The 20,310-nt window shown below is 33.2% G+C and overlaps 3 protein-coding genes across 3 annotated transcripts; all 3 read right to left on the bottom strand.

Moving 5' to 3' along the window:
- Window positions 1-997: 997 nt before the first annotated feature.
- On the bottom strand, window positions 998-5,211 carry C922_00672 (hypothetical protein; the record flags this gene model as incomplete). Its single annotated transcript, XM_008816285.1, has 4 exons — window positions 998-1,089; window positions 1,161-1,282; window positions 1,530-1,793; window positions 2,291-5,211. 4 exons carry the CDS (start codon window positions 5,209-5,211, stop codon window positions 998-1,000), a joined length of 3,399 nt encoding a protein of 1,132 aa, XP_008814507.1.
- A 1,628-nt stretch (window positions 5,212-6,839) lies between these two features.
- Window positions 6,840-13,140, bottom strand: C922_00671 (hypothetical protein; the record flags this gene model as incomplete). Its single annotated transcript, XM_008816284.1, has 4 exons — window positions 6,840-7,211; window positions 8,659-8,734; window positions 8,927-9,005; window positions 9,969-13,140. 4 exons carry the CDS (start codon window positions 13,138-13,140, stop codon window positions 6,840-6,842), a joined length of 3,699 nt encoding a protein of 1,232 aa, XP_008814506.1.
- A 4,361-nt stretch (window positions 13,141-17,501) lies between these two features.
- C922_00670 (hypothetical protein) lies at window positions 17,502-17,780 on the bottom strand (the record flags this gene model as incomplete). The annotated part of the gene is made up of 1 exon (XM_008816283.1): window positions 17,502-17,780. The coding sequence occupies one exon, from the start codon at window positions 17,778-17,780 to the stop codon at window positions 17,502-17,504; it is 279 nt and encodes a 92-aa protein (XP_008814505.1).
- Window positions 17,781-20,310: the final 2,530 nt, after the last annotated feature.

Genomic DNA, 20,310 nt, shown 5'->3' with positions numbered 1-20,310 from the left:
AAATCCCTTCTAAAGTCTATTCAGCAGGGTAGAATATCTCCTATGTTGCAATCACACCTTTTTGTGTGATAAAAAATGTGTAGAGCTCGCCAATCTTTTATTCCCACAAATTTACATTTATGGAAAAATTTAGTGCTGGTGTAAAACTTCGGTCCCGTTCCATTGCGCGAAAAAAAAAAAGAAATGGTAGAGAAAAAATAAACGAAACTTCATTTCTTTGAAATCATTTCTTTTAGAAGCGGTTATCTCAATGATCCCTGACATGGTCAGCCATAGCGATGTATCTTATTTTTTCTTATTTTTCTTATTTCTCTTATTTTTCCTATTTTTTCATATTTGTATTTTCCTCCGTTTCTCGTGCTAGTAGCGCATGCATTCGCTATTTCAATCTTATAAGTGAATCGCATTTCATGTCTAGCCATTGCGGATGTAGCTCTTACAAAAGTGAAGTGCACCCTTACATGTGCGCAAGTAGTGGTGTAAGAGAGTTAACTGCATTTCGTGGGAGACAAAAGCGCTGGCGTGTCCTCATAAACAAATGGATACCAGCCCAGATACATGTGCACGCAAATACATGCGCATTATCCGCGTAATTCGGCAAGTGGTGAAAACGAAAAATTACCAAAAACTGCGAATAAGCCTTGAGCTCTGCCCGTTCGTCCATATGGATTCATGTAAAAGTGTATATATAAGAGCATATGAACAGACCCGCATAGGGGCAAACATATATATATACATATGCACATGTGCGTACACACGTACATTTCACATGTCGGGCCAAAGTGACATCTCAGGTAATGCGGTCAAAGAAGCTACAGTTCCATGTCCTGCAAGGGCCATTCGGTGGGCAGCTAGGACTCTCCAAAAATGCATCATAGCTCGCTAAGCAGACGGTGAGAGTGCAGGGATGCAGCTAAGTACCCACATGTATTTGAGTAGATGTATGAACTCCATTTTAAAATTACGTCGTGGGGAAAATTCTCCCTGTGCCTTCCTCCTAGTAAGCGTTATTAATGCAGAATTTCGGCTTTTTTTCTTTTTCTTCCCTTTTCTTGTCCCTTCGTCTAGCATCATCGATATATTTCAATACTGAAAATAGAAAGTGAGCGATAAAAATGGTTATCTAGATAGGATCACCATTGCAAAGCGATTCGTTTCACCCTTTTCATTTTTCACTATTGCCCTTTTCCACTTACTATGTAATAGGCTTAAATTGTGTGGGAAAAACTCTGCAGCCATGATGCCCAAATTTTTACTTAGCATGAGATAGTTTATATGGGACCTAAAGAAGAAAGCGTTTTTTTTCGCAATTTTTCTGGATGACACAATGATGTAACTTCTCTGAATAATGTCAGCTGGATTCTACACGAGTCTCCGGAATTCAGACATGACAAAACTCATGTGCGTACATACGTACGCGTATGTATGTACGTATGCATGCCCATATACACGCGTGCAGCCTCTTTCCCACGAAGGGAGCGCGGAAAAAATTGTGCAATCTTACTCACCCCAACCCTCTTTCTGCATACCTTTTCGCCGAACAAAAGTGAAGTATAATGTAACATTTTATTAAACCTTCAAAGTACACGTAATTCAGGAGGGAGCTTAAATTGAGGATGCCCAAAGTTGTGCTTGTGTCGGAATCAATTATCTCCAAATGGTAACTTAACAAATAAGAGGGAACGTGCTTATGTTGCTTTCCATAAATGTTGGAAAAGACATAGTTTCTAAGATTTCCGTTTCTTAAACTGAAAAAAAGGGCCAGTTCGCTAAAGGCTCCGTATTCTTCGTACCTAAGGGGAAGATGTATGTTTATTATGCCGTGTCTCTGCTGGGCAGAGATGGGTACGCATGAATAAAATGGCGGGAAGCCATTTTTGTGTTTAAGTCTGTAAACATAAGAATATTCACGCAGGGACGTAGTCACATGCCTTCATACGAATGAGCCCATGCGAAGATTCTTGTGCTGGCAACCTCTTCGTTGTTTTGTCGCTATATTTGATAGAGGGAGTGTAAGCCAAACGCGCGTCAAAGCTAGATTGGCACTTTTTTCCATACATGGAATCTTTCCATCATTATACAGCACACAGATGTTACACTATGGCATACCGCCGAGGACGCCAAATTTACGCTGCAGGCTGTACTCTCCTAAATTGCGCTGCTACTGTGTACCAACTCCTCCATGCGTAATTCGCACTGAGCGCAGAAGAGTATACACATTCGTGTTTTTAAATTGGGGAAGAAGGCATCATATGAAAATCCGCAACTATATACACACTGACTTCATTACCTTTTAGCCTGTAGCGCTAGTAAAGAAAGGAGGTAAAACGTATCAGGGTGATATGGATATATGTCATGAGCCCTCCTAAGCGAGGCGTAACATTTGGTGGGGATGTCATTTACAAAATAATAGTATGATAGTAATATATAAGAATTTATATTATTAAAAAATAACTTATTTAAATTTTTACAAAAAATAACAATTTGGTGCGCCTTTTGTGTTAATTGTAGGGCATATATTAAATTAAACAAGGAATAAAAATAGAGATCAGAAAAAATGTTCTGATATGAGTCCACAATATATTTATATATTTGAATAGATCGCTCGATTTGCTTAAAATGTAACAACAAAGCTGCATTGCAAAAGAGAAAACAAATCCTTTGATTGTTTCTTTTTAATTCTTGAGCCAATCGTTTTATAGCGCTAACTTTTTTTAATAAATAAGCAGAGTTAACAAAAAATGCTACTACTGAGGAGTCATACATATGATCCATCAATAACAGTTTGCTTAAACTATAACACATGGGAAAATTTTGTTCATAAGAACTTCTTTTAATATTGATTATTATATGCAATTTGGAATATAGGAAAATTTTTGGAAAATAATCTGAAAATTTATTTTGTGCAATATACACATACGCATCGTACAATGTTACCTTGCTATATAAAGAGCTGTACAATGTTATTTTTCGGCAAAAATGCTCATTTCTGTTTGCTTCATGTCTGTACATGTTTTGATTACTCGAGCATCTTTTTAAATATTGTGGGATGTTAACGTGTCTTCTTTTTTCTCCCCCTGCGTATTCGCTCCCATCTTTACATTCTCCCCTATCGTTTCTTTCGATGTCATAGGTAAGTTGCCAAATCCTTTGCATGGGGACTTTCCTAGTTTGAATCGACTGCTTGTGTTCAATTTGTTCCCCCATTCCGTTGTAACCACTTTTTCGATTGTGCGTTTTTTCGCTGTGCTCATCAGGTGTAAACCCGCACAGCGAGTTCTTCGCTCCGGGGGTGTATTCGTCGTGGGTATTTTTGGTGCAATTTTCCCCCCCCTTTTTTGTGCAAATTTCTCTTGCAAAATTGTTCTTTTTTGCCAGTTTGGCAATGTTTTTTCCTCCTTTTGTGACACGATTCAGTAAGAATAAAAAGTTGCTAACTATTTTTTTATTGCGAAACTGATAATTCACTGAATATAAAATGAAGAGGAAGAAATATTTCATCCAGGAAATGCTCTTACAATACTTCGCTAATAAAATTAAATAAATTTCATCTTTTAAGCTTAGTATGGAAAAACTGAAGAGCTTCAGAATAATTTGGGGATAGACAGGACACTTCAAGAATAGTATCATTGAATATTTCAGCGAGTAATTATACAAACCTGCCAATTCATACAAGTGAATAACTGCATGGGTTAAATAATGGCCATTTTTATTGAGCAAACATTTTTTACTTATTTTTTGTGTAAAATTCACGCCTCTGTTTAAGCAGTTTTGATTTTGCATTCTAATGAGCGACATAATTTTTACAAAGGCGACATAGCATATGCAGTATATCTTGTTGCAAGTTTTCTTTTTACATATTTTCCCATCGTTTATGACGCCTCCAATGGCATTATTTAGTTCATAATTATTTCTATGTTTACAAAGCAATTGGGTGTTATACATTTTGTGTGTATGCATTTTTTCTTTTTTTTGCTTCTTAAATTTGTGTACTTCTCTGTGTTCAATATTGCAAATGTTACTATGCTCTACTTTCCTCATTTCTCCTGCGAGGGCTGTGGGGGCATTTTGTACAGCTACCTTAAAAAAAGTATTCTTAATGTATTTATGAGAAATCAATTTATTGAAATTCTTTCCACATTCAGAATTACTTCCCTTTGTTGATATGTCCCCCTTTTCGATTTTGTTCCTTGCATTGTTCTTTAGTTCAGCTTCCTGCTTTGTCTTTACACCTTTGTAAGAAAACATCCACAATCGCCTGTAACGCTGCAGCATGTCCAGCAAATCTATGTATTTCTTTCGCAAAAATAGGGCTTCAATTAGGAAAATAAAATTCTTTATGGTCTTCTTACGGTAAAATAAATACTTGCTGAAGCATTCCATTTTACGGTACAGGAAATATTTCTTACAATATAGGTAAGCAGTTTGCAAATATTCCTCGTAGTTACAATCCAATTTGGCATTATTTTGAACATATTGATATTTCACTTTCCCTTCACTTGTCATTTTGTTTTCGTAATCTTCACTCCATACCCTTTTTAGGTTTCCCCCCTCTCCTGAGTGCACATTATTCTCGCCGTAATAAATATTGTTATCTACATCAGCGTGATTCTCACCATTTCCATGCGCATAAATTCTGCCGTTAGAATCTTTAAACGTTTTATCATCTAAACTATTGTGAGCATTTTGATCTGTACCACAATGGGTAGGAAGGTCGGTTTTTTCTTTGTTATTTATATCGACATTTCTAAAGTACCACAATATGTTTGTTGTACTCTCGGAAAAAATTCTTTTTTTGACACTTTTATTTTTTTTTACATCTGATATCTTTTCTTTTAATTTTCTGATTGAGCCTCCTCTCGGGGCGACATGTCCTTTCCTTTTTGCGCCATCCGTAGCTGCCTTTCCAAAGAAGATATTCCTCGTATTGTTAAATCCGTTTATATAATTTAAAATTGAGCACGCTTTGTTCTTTTGCTTTGAGGGGAAATTTTTCTTTATTACAGCAGGAGCAGAACTTTTCGAATGCCCCTTTCGTTTTTTCAACTGATCATCTGTAATCTTCGTATTGACATATGTGTGTAAATTATCCAATGCTACGTTTCTGGTAAGACACTCATGAGCTAAATTTGACTTCGGCGTAAAAAATTCGACTTCCGAATGTTTTTTATTTAAGGAGGTATTAGCTTCTCCTTCTTTTTCCAGATACATTTTGCCTAATTTTTATCTTTTTCCTATGGTTTTCCTCATCTTTTCATCACGGCAGAATTCTATTCACTGTCAAACCATGTGTGAGTGCTCTACGAATCGGTAACCTATCGGAAGCCAGAGGGAAGGTAAGATGAGTAGGAAAGTTAGCAACATGTTTTGCAACATAAATCGCTGCGCACATAGCGCAAGAATCTGATTCTTATTCAAAATGATTGCATAATTGAGAACATGCGCATATTCTGCGCTTATACATTCTTATATTCGGGGTTCATAAATCCCCATCGCTTTAATAATGATTGCCTAGGCGGAAAATTGGGTAGAAAAAATTCAGGAATTTATTGCTACATTTGAAAATTACTCTGTTGAACAGATATACAGTTGTATCCCTTTGTTTAATATCTATTTGTTATTTATTTATCTTATTAGATGAGGAAGAAAAATTTTGGGCAATTTTCTATGGATGAAAAGCACATAAATAAAGAGGCATGATATTATTATTTTTTTTATTTATTTGAACAATTCCAAGGCGATGTTAAACAAAATGCTGTATAATTTATATTATATAATCTGCGACGCTTTTATACACATTAAAAAAGAACTCAAATTATATGGGATTATTAAATTCGTTTATTTTTTTTATATTATGTTTTTTTAAGGCTGCGTAACACTTAATGCACTCAGTGTTACAAGAAATATTTTCCACAATAAAAAATAAAATAAAAAAGATTTCATTATTATTGAAGATTTTCCTAACAGAAGAATATTATTTTTATTAACAATTAGTTAAAAAAAATTGTTAAAGTTTCGTATATATAACGATATGCGACATACCCATTTTTGTGTTTTTTCTTATAGCTCATGGGCTTCAATGTTCCTCCATGTGCTAATGACTATACATTGCGTTAATTATTTAACTGATATAAGACGAAAGCTAAGTATCTTTTTACGAATTTGCGTAAGAAATATAAAAAAAAAAAAAAAAATTGGCCGCATATAAGGGCATAAAGATATATAAGAACTATATACAAATTTACGCGTATATTTTTTAATGTAGCAGAAAATATATCAGTTAAAACAATATCCATAAAAACATAACATAAAAAAATGCATGAATTAAAATGTCGCAAAAGAATTACACATTATACATTGAAATAAATTAATATATATTATTATAAAAAATTACTTTAGTTAGCTGCATGCAAAAAAAAAGGGAGGAAGAAAAAGATAGCTAGGTGGGATAGCTAATTTATAATAAAAATATATCAATTATTATTTTTTAAACAAAAAAATGTCATAATGCATCAAGGACACATTTATACTAAAAAATTAATGAAATATATATTTGTATGGTTCATAATTCTAAAACAATATATTTCTGGGAATTTTTTGGTGTGATATATATGTGTGCATAATATACTGCCTTAAATTTCTAAAAAATTTATATTTTATTGCAAGAAAAAAAAACTATATATATATACACATATGTCTTTATATACATATGTATATCCCAAAACTTTAAACATATTATTTTGGTCATCAATTACACATTTTTTTTTCATTAAATAGTAATATTACAAATAAAAATTTTTTAAAAAAAATAAAATAATTAAAACAAAACAATTTATTGATTAAATTATAAGTTTTGGTAAAATTTTCAAAGGATTATCTTCCATTTCTTCTTCGTATGTTAGAAGAAAGTACTTCAAGGTCAATTTTGTTTTAAAATGATTTGAACTTGTGTAGTAATCTTCCAACAGAATTCTCTTTAGATTTCTTGTTTTTTCCCTCTTGTTCTTCTCTTTCCCAACGTTCTTTAATTTTTCTAAGCAGTAATTTTCTAGGTCTATATAATTTGTCGCTTTGGATCTCTTTGCCACATTTGTTCTTTTGGTTTCTCGAATCAAGTTATATATTCTAATTGAATTCTTGTCTTCAAAGATTTTCAAAGAATTGTAATCAGGTATGTCTTCAATTTTCACTTCTTTCTCATCATTCGCTTTCTATAATCAGCACAAAAAAAATACAAAAAGGGGTAGAATAAAATTAAGCAATTATTAAAAAAGTGGTATGAAAAGATATACAAACAAAAATAAAAACAAAATGTGTGTGTCTGTTTGCATCTTTGCACATTCGCGAGCAACGCAAACTTACAAAACATACACTCCCACACATAGGTACACACAAGTGGACACAAAATCCACAACATCAGGAGGGTGATACTTGTGCCATATCATCATGCAAATAGGTCATGATAGCAAAAATCAAATACGTACATATATAATCAATGCAAAAATTTAATTAAAATTCAAAAAAACGTGACAAAAACAAGTAGCTACATCAATGCTACAATTGAAAAACAAAGAATACAGAAAAGTGGACGATTGCGACATCATCGTAGTTCACTAAAACAAGTACACATAGAGTAGTATAGCAAATCAAAGTACGTTCAAACAAAAGACTCAACTAAACACATGCGTCTATAAAAAACAACAACAAAACAAAAGAACAAAAAATTATTAAAAGGGTTGTACGAAAATTAAAGCGCATAAGCAAGTAACTTGAAACAATGTGTAAATACAATCTACAAAAAGAATACGTGCAGATCATCAACATACGCCACTCAAATTTTGCAGTAACAATGGGAAGGCACAGATGAAGAAATAAGCATCAAATTGGAAAGAAATTGGCAACAAACCCGCAGCGAATAAAAAGGAAAATAAAATATAATGAATCGAAAAGTAACATGAAATTAATATTAAACAAATATTACTCTGAAATAAACTCACAGGAAAAGACCAACTTTCAACGAACAAACAACACAGGAGCAAGGAATGCAAACAGACTAGCAAAGGCCTGGTAATGCACTCGCATCAAACAAACAGTGAAATCGAAACGAAGGGAGTAATTACAACACAGACGATGAACAGATTTGCAACGCGTCTACAACACACAAAGAACATTATAATAACGAGTTTACAATATAATTACAAAAGAGGTAACATACTTACGACGCATTGAACACAAACTCACAACGTACTGAAAATATAGCGGCAATATGCTAACAAGAAACTTGGAAAAAATTCGAAATTTTCTCAAAAATTTAGAAAATTGCAAAACAATACATAAAAATGCACTCCACTGAATATAGTTGCAAAATCGGGAAAAATCTGCAACAATTTGCGAAAAACGAAAAAAAGAAAAAAAAAAAGAATGGGGAAACATTGAAAAAATACAATTGACTTTGACAATAAGGACAAATGTGCACTCGTCGCGAAAAACGGTGCTAAAAATCCACGCATGTAAGTAAAATGAATACAAATTACGGTACCCACCCTGAATTTTAGCACAAATGAAGATAAAAAATGCAAGGTATCGAAACCGAGATGCACTTTTTTTTTGGTCAAGATAAAATTAACCATGCTAATTTTTCGGCATGCATTTACTTACAATTTTATTGGCATAATGAATTAGGAGCGTCAAAATCTTCATCATTTCTAGGAGCGTATATCGTTTTAGTGCAACTCTGCCAAAAATAAGAGTATAGAATAAAAATATGTATTATAGGAGCTAACTTTTTTGCATACATAAAAGTATACTTTATTATTTGCGCGTATAAAAAATATATAGAAATTTCAACGGTTCCTTCGCATATATATAATTTCAAAGCGGTATATGCAATGATCTTGTATGCGTAAATAAACAGTGATGGACTTACTTGAATTTGCACTTGCAACCATGTTCTTCGGAACAATGAATACATAGAATGTCATTGGAGTGTGGACATATAATTGAACCTGCAAAAAAAAAAAATATTGGCTGTGTCGGCAAATCCAACGGGGTATATAATTTACTATACTATAATTATTTTAATTCTATACATTGAAACACGGTTCTATATTGTAGGCAATGTCTGTGAATACAATTTGCGCATTTATAGAACCATGTTTTTTTTTTTTGCAATAAATTTTATACTCGGTATTATATTAGCTTGATTGTTTGTAATTTTCATTGACTTCTATTTTTTTCTTATATGCATGTCATTTTTTTAATTTTTCAATTTTTCATATCTGTATTTTTTCGCTTCAATTTTGATTAATTTTTTTTTATGTTTTTCTCTTTTATTATTTTTTTTTACTATCGTTTTCTTCTTAATCCTATTCTTTCTCCTCATTTTATTTTTATAATTTTTTCAGCATATTTATGCTTTCTGCCCCCTTTTCTGCGCATATAATACATAGTGTACATACTTTGCGTACACATGTCATGCATGTACAGCACGTTTTTACCCGGACTGTAGCGTACATTTTGAAAACCCTCTCCACTCGCGCCATAATCCTAATACTATAGGCGTATAACTATACGCATATATCGATCGTACTCTCTATGCGCGATAGAAAGCGCATATTAGCGCGCGCAATTACATGCGTACACGACATGCGTAGGCAATATATGTGAATATATTTCATATGCGCGCGTATTATACCCGTATATATGCTTGTTTAAATGCAATGTAAAAGCATGTAACGTTTGCTTATTGCACTTGCATAGTGCATTCGCATATCGCATTCGCATATTGCGTTCGCATATTGCGTTCGTATATTGCGTTCGTATATTGCGTTCGTAAATTATGTTTGCATGTAATTGAGCGCGCAATATTCGCAGTTAACTCTCCATTATGTACATCGCGAAAATACATGTACGCTTGTACGCGCCATTCTTATATCATGCAAGTACATATAATATATATGTAATCTTACTGTTGAAGGTAGGAGAATTACAGGCATCGCAATCCTTGTAAAAAAATTCGAGTTTACTCTTAATGTTTTGGAAAAAAAAGTGTTTATTCCTATGGCCTTCGAAATTCGCGTACATTTTATTTAGATCTAACGATAAATGGCCTGAATAATTCATAAGCTTATTATTTAGAAGGGCATCGCGATTTAGCGTGAATTCTATAAATAACGTTTTACTTTCTCTAAAGAATTTGTACTCATCAGTTAGTATATAATGCAGGCAGTATATCATGTGCTTGAGTTGGCTAAACGTATATTCTTGATAATGCAATAAATTTGAAAATAAAATGAAATGAATGGATATACAAGTGTTTCTAAAATATTTGTAATTGTAATATGACTGAAGGCCGTAAAATAGCCAAAATGTAGGGGCAATATTGCAAGCTTCATTGCAGTTATAACCTGAATTAAAACCTCCATGAAATGTTTTTGGCCATAGGAAAATAAATTCATTTTTTCTCTGAATATTTTTATAAACTGGAATCTTATTTTTTAGAAAAACCTCAATTGGAACTTGTATGGTTAATTTGTAAATTTTATTTTTATTATTTTCTTTTTTGAAATTAATTTGATTTCTATCCACAATTTTGTAATTCAAATAGGATTTTCTATATATCAAATGTGCATTATTTATATCCACATCTATAAGGAGTGAATTACCTTCCAGTGTATTATGGCTAGCACTCTTGGTCGTACTACAGCTAGTGCTTCTATTCCATCTGTGGCTAGTACTAGGCATCGTAGTGGCAGTTCGGCTAGTGCTAGCCACTATAGCACTGGAGCGGCGCGTACTTCCAGTGGTAGTACTATTCCTAGAGGTTAATTTTGGGCTATTTTTTGAAATGCGCAAATTTTTTTGCCTTTGCTCAGTTCTGATAATTTGCACAATAGAGCTCTCCTCTTTGAGTTTTTTTTTTAAATCGGAATTATTAAATAAATTTCGGGGCTCCTTTCTTTTCATTTTTCCCTTTGCTCTTTGGATCAACACATCCTCCTTCTTACTGCTTTCTTTTAAGTATTCATAAATAACATCTTCCACCTTATCACTGTATAGAGGTGGTATGACGTACCATATTTTTGGTTTCCCCCAATGCTGATAATTTATAGAAGCGAAATAATTATCTTCTGTGTGCCAGCAGAAGGAGGAAAAGAGCGTTCCAACATATAACCATGGAATGTTAACCCCCTCGATGGATATATCTACATTTCGCAGCATCGATCCTTTTATAAATGGAAGTGATTTTATATTCAAATTTTCATTTATGTTTTTAATTACATTATTTATTTCGGAATAGTACTCCTCTCTCTTTTTAATAAACATCTTATCAGGGTTTACGTGTGCTACATCTGTTTCACTGCTTGTATGACAAATTTTCACCTCTCCAATGGAGGTCTCCTTACTCCTATCATTTTTATCGCTAGCGCTTTGACACACACCTCGTTCAGTACTAGAAATTTCTTTTATATCGCATGCACAACTGGGGGGTATTCTATCAGTGTTGATCGGATTGTTAGTAGCCCTTGGATGATCACTGTAATCCTTTTTTCGATCGCTTCCGAAATAGGTATCATCGTCGCACTTGTTTATTGCATACCTTCTATTATCAACACGTTTTGCTTCCATTGTGACATTTTCAGGATCAAAAATGTTAATCACATCTTGTATACCCTGTTCGTGCTCACTCACTATCCCTTCGTTATTTGTATTGTCATTGCAGCAATGTGGAATTGCATTGTCACTGCTGCGCTGACTGTTTGCACTGTTATTGGGGAAGTCGCCATTTGCCCTGTCAATGGTACAGTCATCATTGGTACAATCCCCATTCAAGCAGTGGCCATTAGAGCAATCGCTATTAGCTTTGTTACCAGTATTTCCCAGCGGATGCGAACGGGTAAGGTCATTATTCAGTTTATCCATACTCGATGACACATTCGTTTTGGTAGGGTCTTCACACATTTCCTCATTGCACACACTCGCACGTAATAAACCATTTCCCCTTTCTTCTCCCCTTTTCAGATGATCGCTAGTGGACTCGCACGATAATTCAGGGGTGGTACCCCTGACAATGCTACATCTGCTCCTGTTCACAGTGCTGATCTCACTACCATTGTCATTCCTCCCGGAGTACTGAACCCGTTTTAGGTTGTTATGAAATAGGCACGTGGGATGATTTCTGGATACGGGCAAATCAGCGCCATATATAGAAACGACTTGCTCATTTCCTTTATTGATGATTTCCCAATATATCTTTTCGATATTTTCCAAGCTCATTTTTTCTTGTGGTAGGTACATCTTCTCCAGCATTTGGTTATATTTGTACACCTCATAGAAGGACCAGTACTCTTCAGGGTGATCAAATTCCTTCCCATTCTTCAGTTCGTTGATTTTCTGTTTCCGTATATTAAATTTCATATTTAGGTAGTACGAGTTAAATTGAGGTTGGAAAAAATTGGGTGGTTTAACTTTCATTGCCCCATACTTTAGTCCAATAGAATTATACTTTTCGAAAAATAAAATTGGATTTGATAACTCTTCCATTGTTGTGTGGATCACAGGTATTTCTTCTATGTTTTTATAAATCCTATTGTTCGAATGATGGTTTGCGGAATTTTTTTTTTTTTTTTTTCTTCTTTTCATCACGCGGTTACCCTTATTTTCCAATTTGGTTAATTTTCCACTTTGTAATTTTATCATTCTGTTTTTTCCTAGCATGTTGTTGCTATTACACGGGTTGTGATATTTCTTAATTAATTCATCCGCGTCCCCTAATTTTATTTCCGTGGTTGAAACGGGAATATTTGCTACTTGTTCATTTTTTCCGATTCGTTGCTTTTCTTCCGTCTCTAATTTATAATTCCCATCATCACCATCCAAGGTGATTATTTCTTTCACTTGGTCATTTTCCCCATCGGTCCTTTGCCCCTTTAGAGCAGATCTATTCTTCGCGTCCCACTCTTTTTTTACTTGTTCGTTGTTCTGTTCACATGGTACATTTTTGGAATCAACCTCGCTTATTATTAATTTGTTTCTTTTATTTTTTTCTGTCAAATCTACGTGGTCTCCTTCATTTCCTGAGGATATTATAAGCTTAGAGTTTCTTTTTCTTTTTCCAGTATTTTTGTCATATAAATCCATTGGAACGTTTACAAGATCATGTAAAATTTCGAGTTCGTTTTTATGGGGAATTTCTTTTTTTTTTTTTTTCGATTTATCTACAAGTGTAAGGGTGTTAACTCGTGAGTGTAAAAAGGGTGTCGTAACCGGTAAACTAATTTTAAATATGGTTACTGAATTATTAAAACATTAAAGGTACTTATAAAAATAATAAAGTAAAATGAAGTAGGATAAAATAAAATGACAGAAAAGAATTGCCTTTAAATACGTGGAGAATAAAAAAAAAAAAAAAAAAAAAATTGCTCTACACTTGTATACGTATAATCTACATCCGTATGTACATACATGCATCTATGCCGTACATAAATATTCCCGCTGTATGTGTCATCTACTTATGTGCGTAATTGTTTCAGCGTGTACATGAGGAAGTCTCGGCGTAAGTGTAGGTGCAAGTGGGGAGTTAGGTACCAGTACGTGTTTTATTATTTTTTTCCAAACGTGTTCACGCGTACGCAAAAAAATACGCATTTGTATAGGTATATTTCCGCGTACACGCAAATGAATAACACATTCGTGTAGGATATCCGCGGTGCCAATTTGGGCAAATATTCTAAATTTACTTTTTCAAATAAATGCTTATGTGCATATACATATTCGCATATATGTCACTATTCCTACATTTAAATACGTGTATTGTAAAAAAAGAAAAAAAAATTACAACAAAACAAGAGGGTAACGCTTAGGACAGTGAATTTGTGCTTATGACATTTTGCATAAAAAGATTATTCACATTTGGAATTTCATTCTTAAAAAAATTTCTATGCTTAAAAAGGAAAAAACAAAATGCACAATGTTGCAAATCAATGTAACACACTTTAATGTACATAAGCGTATTTCACCAACTTGGGTAAAAGAAAAAAAAAATGCTACAACTTCGAGCATGTACGAAACTGGCAAGCTGATTGTACGCACATAGGAAAATAAAAGTATCCATATAGATATATATATACATATATAACTAAACATGCATGCTATGGAATGGACACAACACCGTCCTTCTGCACTACTTGTTAACTTATGTCCTCTTAATAAGTTGAGAACAGGCTGGCGAAATTCATCCATACATATCTAAAAAGAATGAGACAAAGTCACGAAAACGAGTAAATACAACACAGTCTAGTGGTACGGATGCCAATCTAAGTCTCAAGGGAAATTAATAGCAAAGTAATTATTCTATTTTTGAGGCGCAAGGCCAGCTCTATAAAAAAAAGAAACAAACAAACAAAAAAGAAGCACGGAATAACAATTAACTAATAAAAATATAATAATTGGTAAATTAAAAAGGGCTTATTAATTGAAAAAACTATATGATATTCTTTTACAAAAAATATCATGTTGCAAAAATAAAAATTTCATATGTATAAATATATATATATATACATCGAGATAGGTTTAAAAAATTAAAAAAAAAAAACATCCAGTTTGTAGAAAGAATATTTTCTTCTTCCATAATATAGCGAAAAAATATATTACATGAATATAAATGAGAAAGCCAAGAATAAAAGGTGTTTCAACTGTAGAAGGTGCAATAAGAAAAAAATAACAGGTATTCAATATACTGGTATATGTTGCTATGTTCTTTACGTATAAGGAGTTTACCGCGGGGATTGTGGAGTGTCGTCCTTGCTGAGTATATATGCATATGTATGCTGATATATCTAGGCCTATATAAAGGGACGTATGGCCCCCTTGGGTGCGTATGTTTGCATATGCCTATGTACTGAGGACGTATTTATACGTATGTACGTACTTAGGCGTTTGCGCTTAGGTACATATGTATGGCTTTTATATACGTAGGCCCATAGGCATACCAATATATATGAGAAAAAATGCATATATGAATATAAAATTGCGAAATACATTTTTTAAGACATTCTTTCTGCTTACTTCTACAGAAAATGTCAAGTACGTCCACAAAAAAAGTAGTCCAAATGGTTGTATAGATATATGTAATATGCACGACTACCTTTCATGTACCCCCCCCTTTGCTTGGGCAGAACAAATGCTTCTTTTTTTCTTAGTCCCAAAAAAATAAAACCACTTAATTCATTCTACATAAATGGTTTTCAAGTCGCTCATAAAATTATTCTAATAAAAAAAATACGTAATAAACACATTTTCTCATTTTTTTTTTTTGCAACTGTTGTATAAAAATGACGGCTTCATCAACAGAGCGCGAATACGGAATAAAAAAAAAGTGTTAAAAAATGAGGAGCACTATACGTTTTACAACAAATATGTAACGAAGTATGTATATGAATTTTTTGCGCAAATTTCTGTATAAAACTTGCGTAGAAATATGAAAAACTGCGTGGAGTTTCCTAAGGTGGAGATATTCTTATATGTCACAAATATGAAAAGAAAAAAAACAAAATGTGGGTTGTACGAATACGTGAAAAATTCTTGCGATAAAATATGGCAGATTATTTTTGCGCAATTCTGTTGATTTCCATATATTTGTTATGTGCATACGTAACAGTATATTTGTTGGGATACAAATATGTATATGCAACACGTCAGTTTTGCTTAAAACTGAAAAGAGGAAAAAAGGCTTTATTTATTTTATTTTTGCTGTATTCTCGTTTCCATTTTGTAGAATATATGTATTGCTATGGTTCACTACAACTATTGCAAATGCAAGAAAAAACAATCGTTTGATGTGTTCGTAAAATTTAACAAATTTGCCTTTTCTGTTGCTACGTGGTTTTTTTCGCCGAAATATGAATCTACATCCTCTTTTTCATACCACATTTATAATACTGCGCTTTGCTCTGTCATATGTATGTACTATATGCCCGTATGCATATTTACATACATAAGAACCCGTAAAATAGGGGCATGTAAAAATTATGTTCATTTCTCAAAAATAATTGTTAAAGGTTGTTAACGAATTGTTGCGTATATTAAATACACGAATTGTTAATTTTTTTACATTTCCCAATCACACAGGGAAAACTGCAAAATGGTGAAGAGTATGTCATTTGGTAAACGGTTGTATGGTAAGTCCACACCAGCTTTTTGGTAATTTGTTTTTTTTTTTCAATTTTTAACAAAAAAAAGTTGTTAACATGTTTTATCCTTTTGCAATTGACCAAAAGAAAGAAAAAAATATATGGAACGATGAAGTAACAAATTTACGAACTGACGAGTTGCCAAGTTGCCCAGTTGTCGATTTTACATACACATTTTTACCACTTCATTAGTTTTTATTAACCCATCTTGCAGTGCAATAACTGTATTTTCCTTATTACTCCACATGGTGATAAAAAAAAAACCACATTGTTGCATGGTGCACCTTTCCTTCAATTGAGAGAACATTTATCTGTTATTTTATTCGCTCTAGCGATGTTCTCTTTGTTAATCCGTACAGGTGAATGTGAACAAGGCTAAATCGATTTGGCCATTTTTACCACACTTTGCACCATTGCATGCCCGTGAGATCGTTACATGAATATGGTCCGCTTATATTTCCGTATCCTATACATTAAGTATATTCGCATATTCAAATATTGGCATTTCTGTGTACCCGTTTTACAACTCTGTAGAAAATGGCTTTGTTGATTACGGAACAGTTGCAAAGGGAGTGATGCCACAGGGATGTAAAAGGAGCTACGATTTTTTCCATCCCATTCCCCCACTAGCGAATTTTTTTTTTTTTTTTTTTTTTATATAAATTCAGAAAAATCCCCTTTTACCAAAAAATAGGTGCTGTGCATTTAAACCACTTTAATGAATAAAAAATTAAGTGTCTTAAAAAAATCTTCCCATTTTTTAACTTTCCGAAATAGGCTGATTTGTGATAAGCGCAAAGTTTTTGTATTGTGCAGTTTTTTCTTAAAAAAACGTGTCATACGTATGTAAAATGTAAACTTGTGAATATGCAAACTTGTGAATATATTAGCGCATAAACTGATAAATCCATAAATATGCAATTATGTAGCTATACACACAGTCGATCATATGCTTACGTACATACATACTTACACTTCGGCATATAAATGGCAAATACGAAAAAACACGTACATAAAAAACAAGTTTCTTCTACACTTTTGATATTTTTTGGGGAAAAAGAAAAAAAGAAAAGAAGAAGAAATGTCCTCGTCACATCGTGTCATCAACAACACCTCTAGAAATATGCACTCGTGAGGAGTTATACATAAAGAGTTACGCGCTCTTTTGCTCGCATTTTATAAGTACTTCTATACAGTTGCAGAACAACATGGGATTATGTGATACACACGCAAAATTATGCTCACACAGTTTATAAATTTCTCCTTATTTTTTACAAAATATGTTCAGTTCAGATTTGTAAATCTTTTCTTTTATGTTGCCATTGCCCAATCTGGGTACAAGTTCTGAACCGTTTCGACATACTTCTTCTGTGCTTCTTCTTTGCTCAAATTTTCAATTGATTTCCATGCTTCATATTTTTTCCTTTCCTGAAGTCTAAACAGGCTTGGTGCACCTATGTTACAGTTTCCAATTGTGCCTTGCTTAAAGTACTTGTATAAAAGTAATTTATCCTGCAAAGACAATACTTCAGTTTTGGGAAGCGCGTTGATGAAGCAAACGCATCTTTCAAATAAGTCGGCAATAGTCATTGTGTTCGAGAGGCTAAAGTGAGGAGAAAAAAATAAATAAATAAAAAGAAGGGAGATAAAATGTCATCGAAAAAATGCCTTTCCGAACAATGCTACATGCATGTCGTAGACGTAAGAAAGGGACACTGGCCATGTACACGTTGAAAATAACAGCAGAATTATTTCAAGTGGAAGAAGGAGAGTTCCATTCTGAGCACTTCGTGGACGAAGTCTTTAAATGGTGGAAACGTTTACCCGGTTTACGTAAGCATGGGGGGGAGGGTGATAAACTGATATATGAATATATGTACGCGTCTGCTCAAGCGTCTAAGAAAATACCCACAAAATTCGCACGTACAGACATATACATGTGTAAAAAGTATTTAAATCTGCTATTTGATTGGATTCTTTTTTTACTCCCCCCTTAGATAAAAAACTATGTAGTCATGAGTCACAAGAGCGGATTTAACCAAATGCGAGGGTTATTCAAATATGCAAATTGACGGACGTATGGAAAACGAAAACTTTAAATGACCTCACACAAGTTGTATATTTAAATAAGTATTACACGTGTAGATGCTGGAATCGGATAATTCTACTGTGGCAGCAAATAGTGTTACCTTTTTTGGGGAGAGGATTTACAATTTCGAGGAAGATAAAAACCAGATGGATGCCGAAAAAACTTGGGGAGGCTAATAAAAGGGGAAAAAACAAAATTGGAAATAATATTAGAGAACATAAAGCATAAACGGGAACATTTTCAAATGAACACGTAAAAATGTGAAGCTCCAGGACATTACAAATGTTTTTTTTCTTACGCTTCTTTTTTCTTCTAATTATACGGATGGCACGTATAAAGAGGTAATTGTTTTGATAAAAATCGAAACAGTTTATAAAAATGTTTTATTTTATATAAGTAGAGGATGTGAGAAGGCAAAAGAAAAATAAAAAAAAAGAGAAGATTTTGTTTAAAAAATAAAAAATAAACCTGAAAGAAAATTTTCATTTAAAGAAAAATTAAAAAAGAAATAAAATGCATTCGAAAGAAAAATTTCATTTAGCTAAACCGGAAAAAAACAATGACAACTATTTCAATCGTTAATTTTGCCAATGAGCGGAGCCTGCCCATAATGCATTCAAAATTAGTACTGCAACGTGCACTTTCTTCCTCTTTGGTGTTCAAATTTTGTTTAAAAAAATTGAATTTACCATGCACAAAAAACCACCCTCAATATTAGCGAATTATCCTTTTTTTGTTTTGTTCTTTTTTTAGTTGAAAAAACGCATCTTTGCGCTTAAATTTGTTTAAAACAATTTGTATAATAATATATATATTACATATCATGTTAACATGTTTCAAGGGTAAGGAACACGCAAAATGCTGAAAAATTAATTTTTGAATTCTTTTCATAAGGCGTGTGTCGTCGAAAGAAATAAAAAAAAAAAAAAAATTTAGTGTAATTTTTACGTACGCGTAACCCATTATACATATCTAGCCAGATTTAATTTAACGTCTCTACGAAAAAACGTTTCGCATCTTCTTAAAATAAGATTTACGTTTTTAAATTATAACGTTAGTATAAACAATGCAGGGATTTTTCGAAGAGGAAAAATGAAGTGACAAATCCTTGATAAAAAAAAAAAAAAAAAAAAAAAGGAAGACGGATAAATATGGGCGAAATGCTTTAGGCGTAGAAAAACAAAAGGTTTCCTTTCGCATGTCATTACTTAATTTCTACATGTAATGTTCTTCTTTTAAGATATTTATTATACTTGTACAACTGCAACTTTTTCGGTGTGTTTACTTTATTTTTCTCTGTCACATATCTGGATGGCTGCTTTCCGTATTTCCTCGCTTCAGTGCATTCTATGACAACAACTTTCCTGTTTTTTTTTTTTTTCCCAAAAATTGTTACTGGAAAACGTGGTAAAAAAAAAAAGTAGTAAAATAAAATAAAAAATAAAGAAACTTTAATAACAGCGATTACTATTTATAAAACGGTGGGGTTGCCAAGTTGCGCGTCATTAATGGTACACATATATTTATATTGCTGGAGCTATCAGGAACTAAGAGCACGACGCCAAAAAATTGGCTTTGTTCTTTTTGAAGCGGCATTTATTAACAACTTCTTATATCATTTCTTTTTGTTTCATTATTACCAATCCGCTTGCTCCTGCAGCAGTTCTTCAAAAGAGGACCGTTTACCATTTTTGTCTTGTTGGGAATTATAAACGGTCGGCAACATTTGATGGTGATTACAACAAAAAAAATTAAATATAAGAAAAAAATGTCACATTTTTTCATATTCTTTGTGTTTTACTAAAAGGATCTGTCGTCAACTGGGGCGCATCGCGCAGGTGTAAGAGGGCGCGTTGGTAGGGTAACGTCTGCACGTTTACATCATTGTCTATAACCTGACTTATGTGCACACCGCCCTTCCACGTAATTCACTGACCAGATAAACCTTCAGCAACTGGATATGTTCGCCATTCAGAAATGGGGCTTCCATTTATTTTTTATATTTTGAAGCAACTTGAACTATGTTCCCTT

Source organism: Plasmodium inui (genome assembly GCF_000524495.1).
Source record: "Plasmodium inui San Antonio 1 unplaced genomic scaffold supercont1.2, whole genome shotgun sequence".
Taxonomy (NCBI): Eukaryota; Apicomplexa; class Aconoidasida; order Haemosporida; family Plasmodiidae; genus Plasmodium; species Plasmodium inui.
The sequence above is the reverse complement of the archived record's forward strand: the minus strand, read 5'-3'. Positions and strand labels throughout refer to the sequence as shown.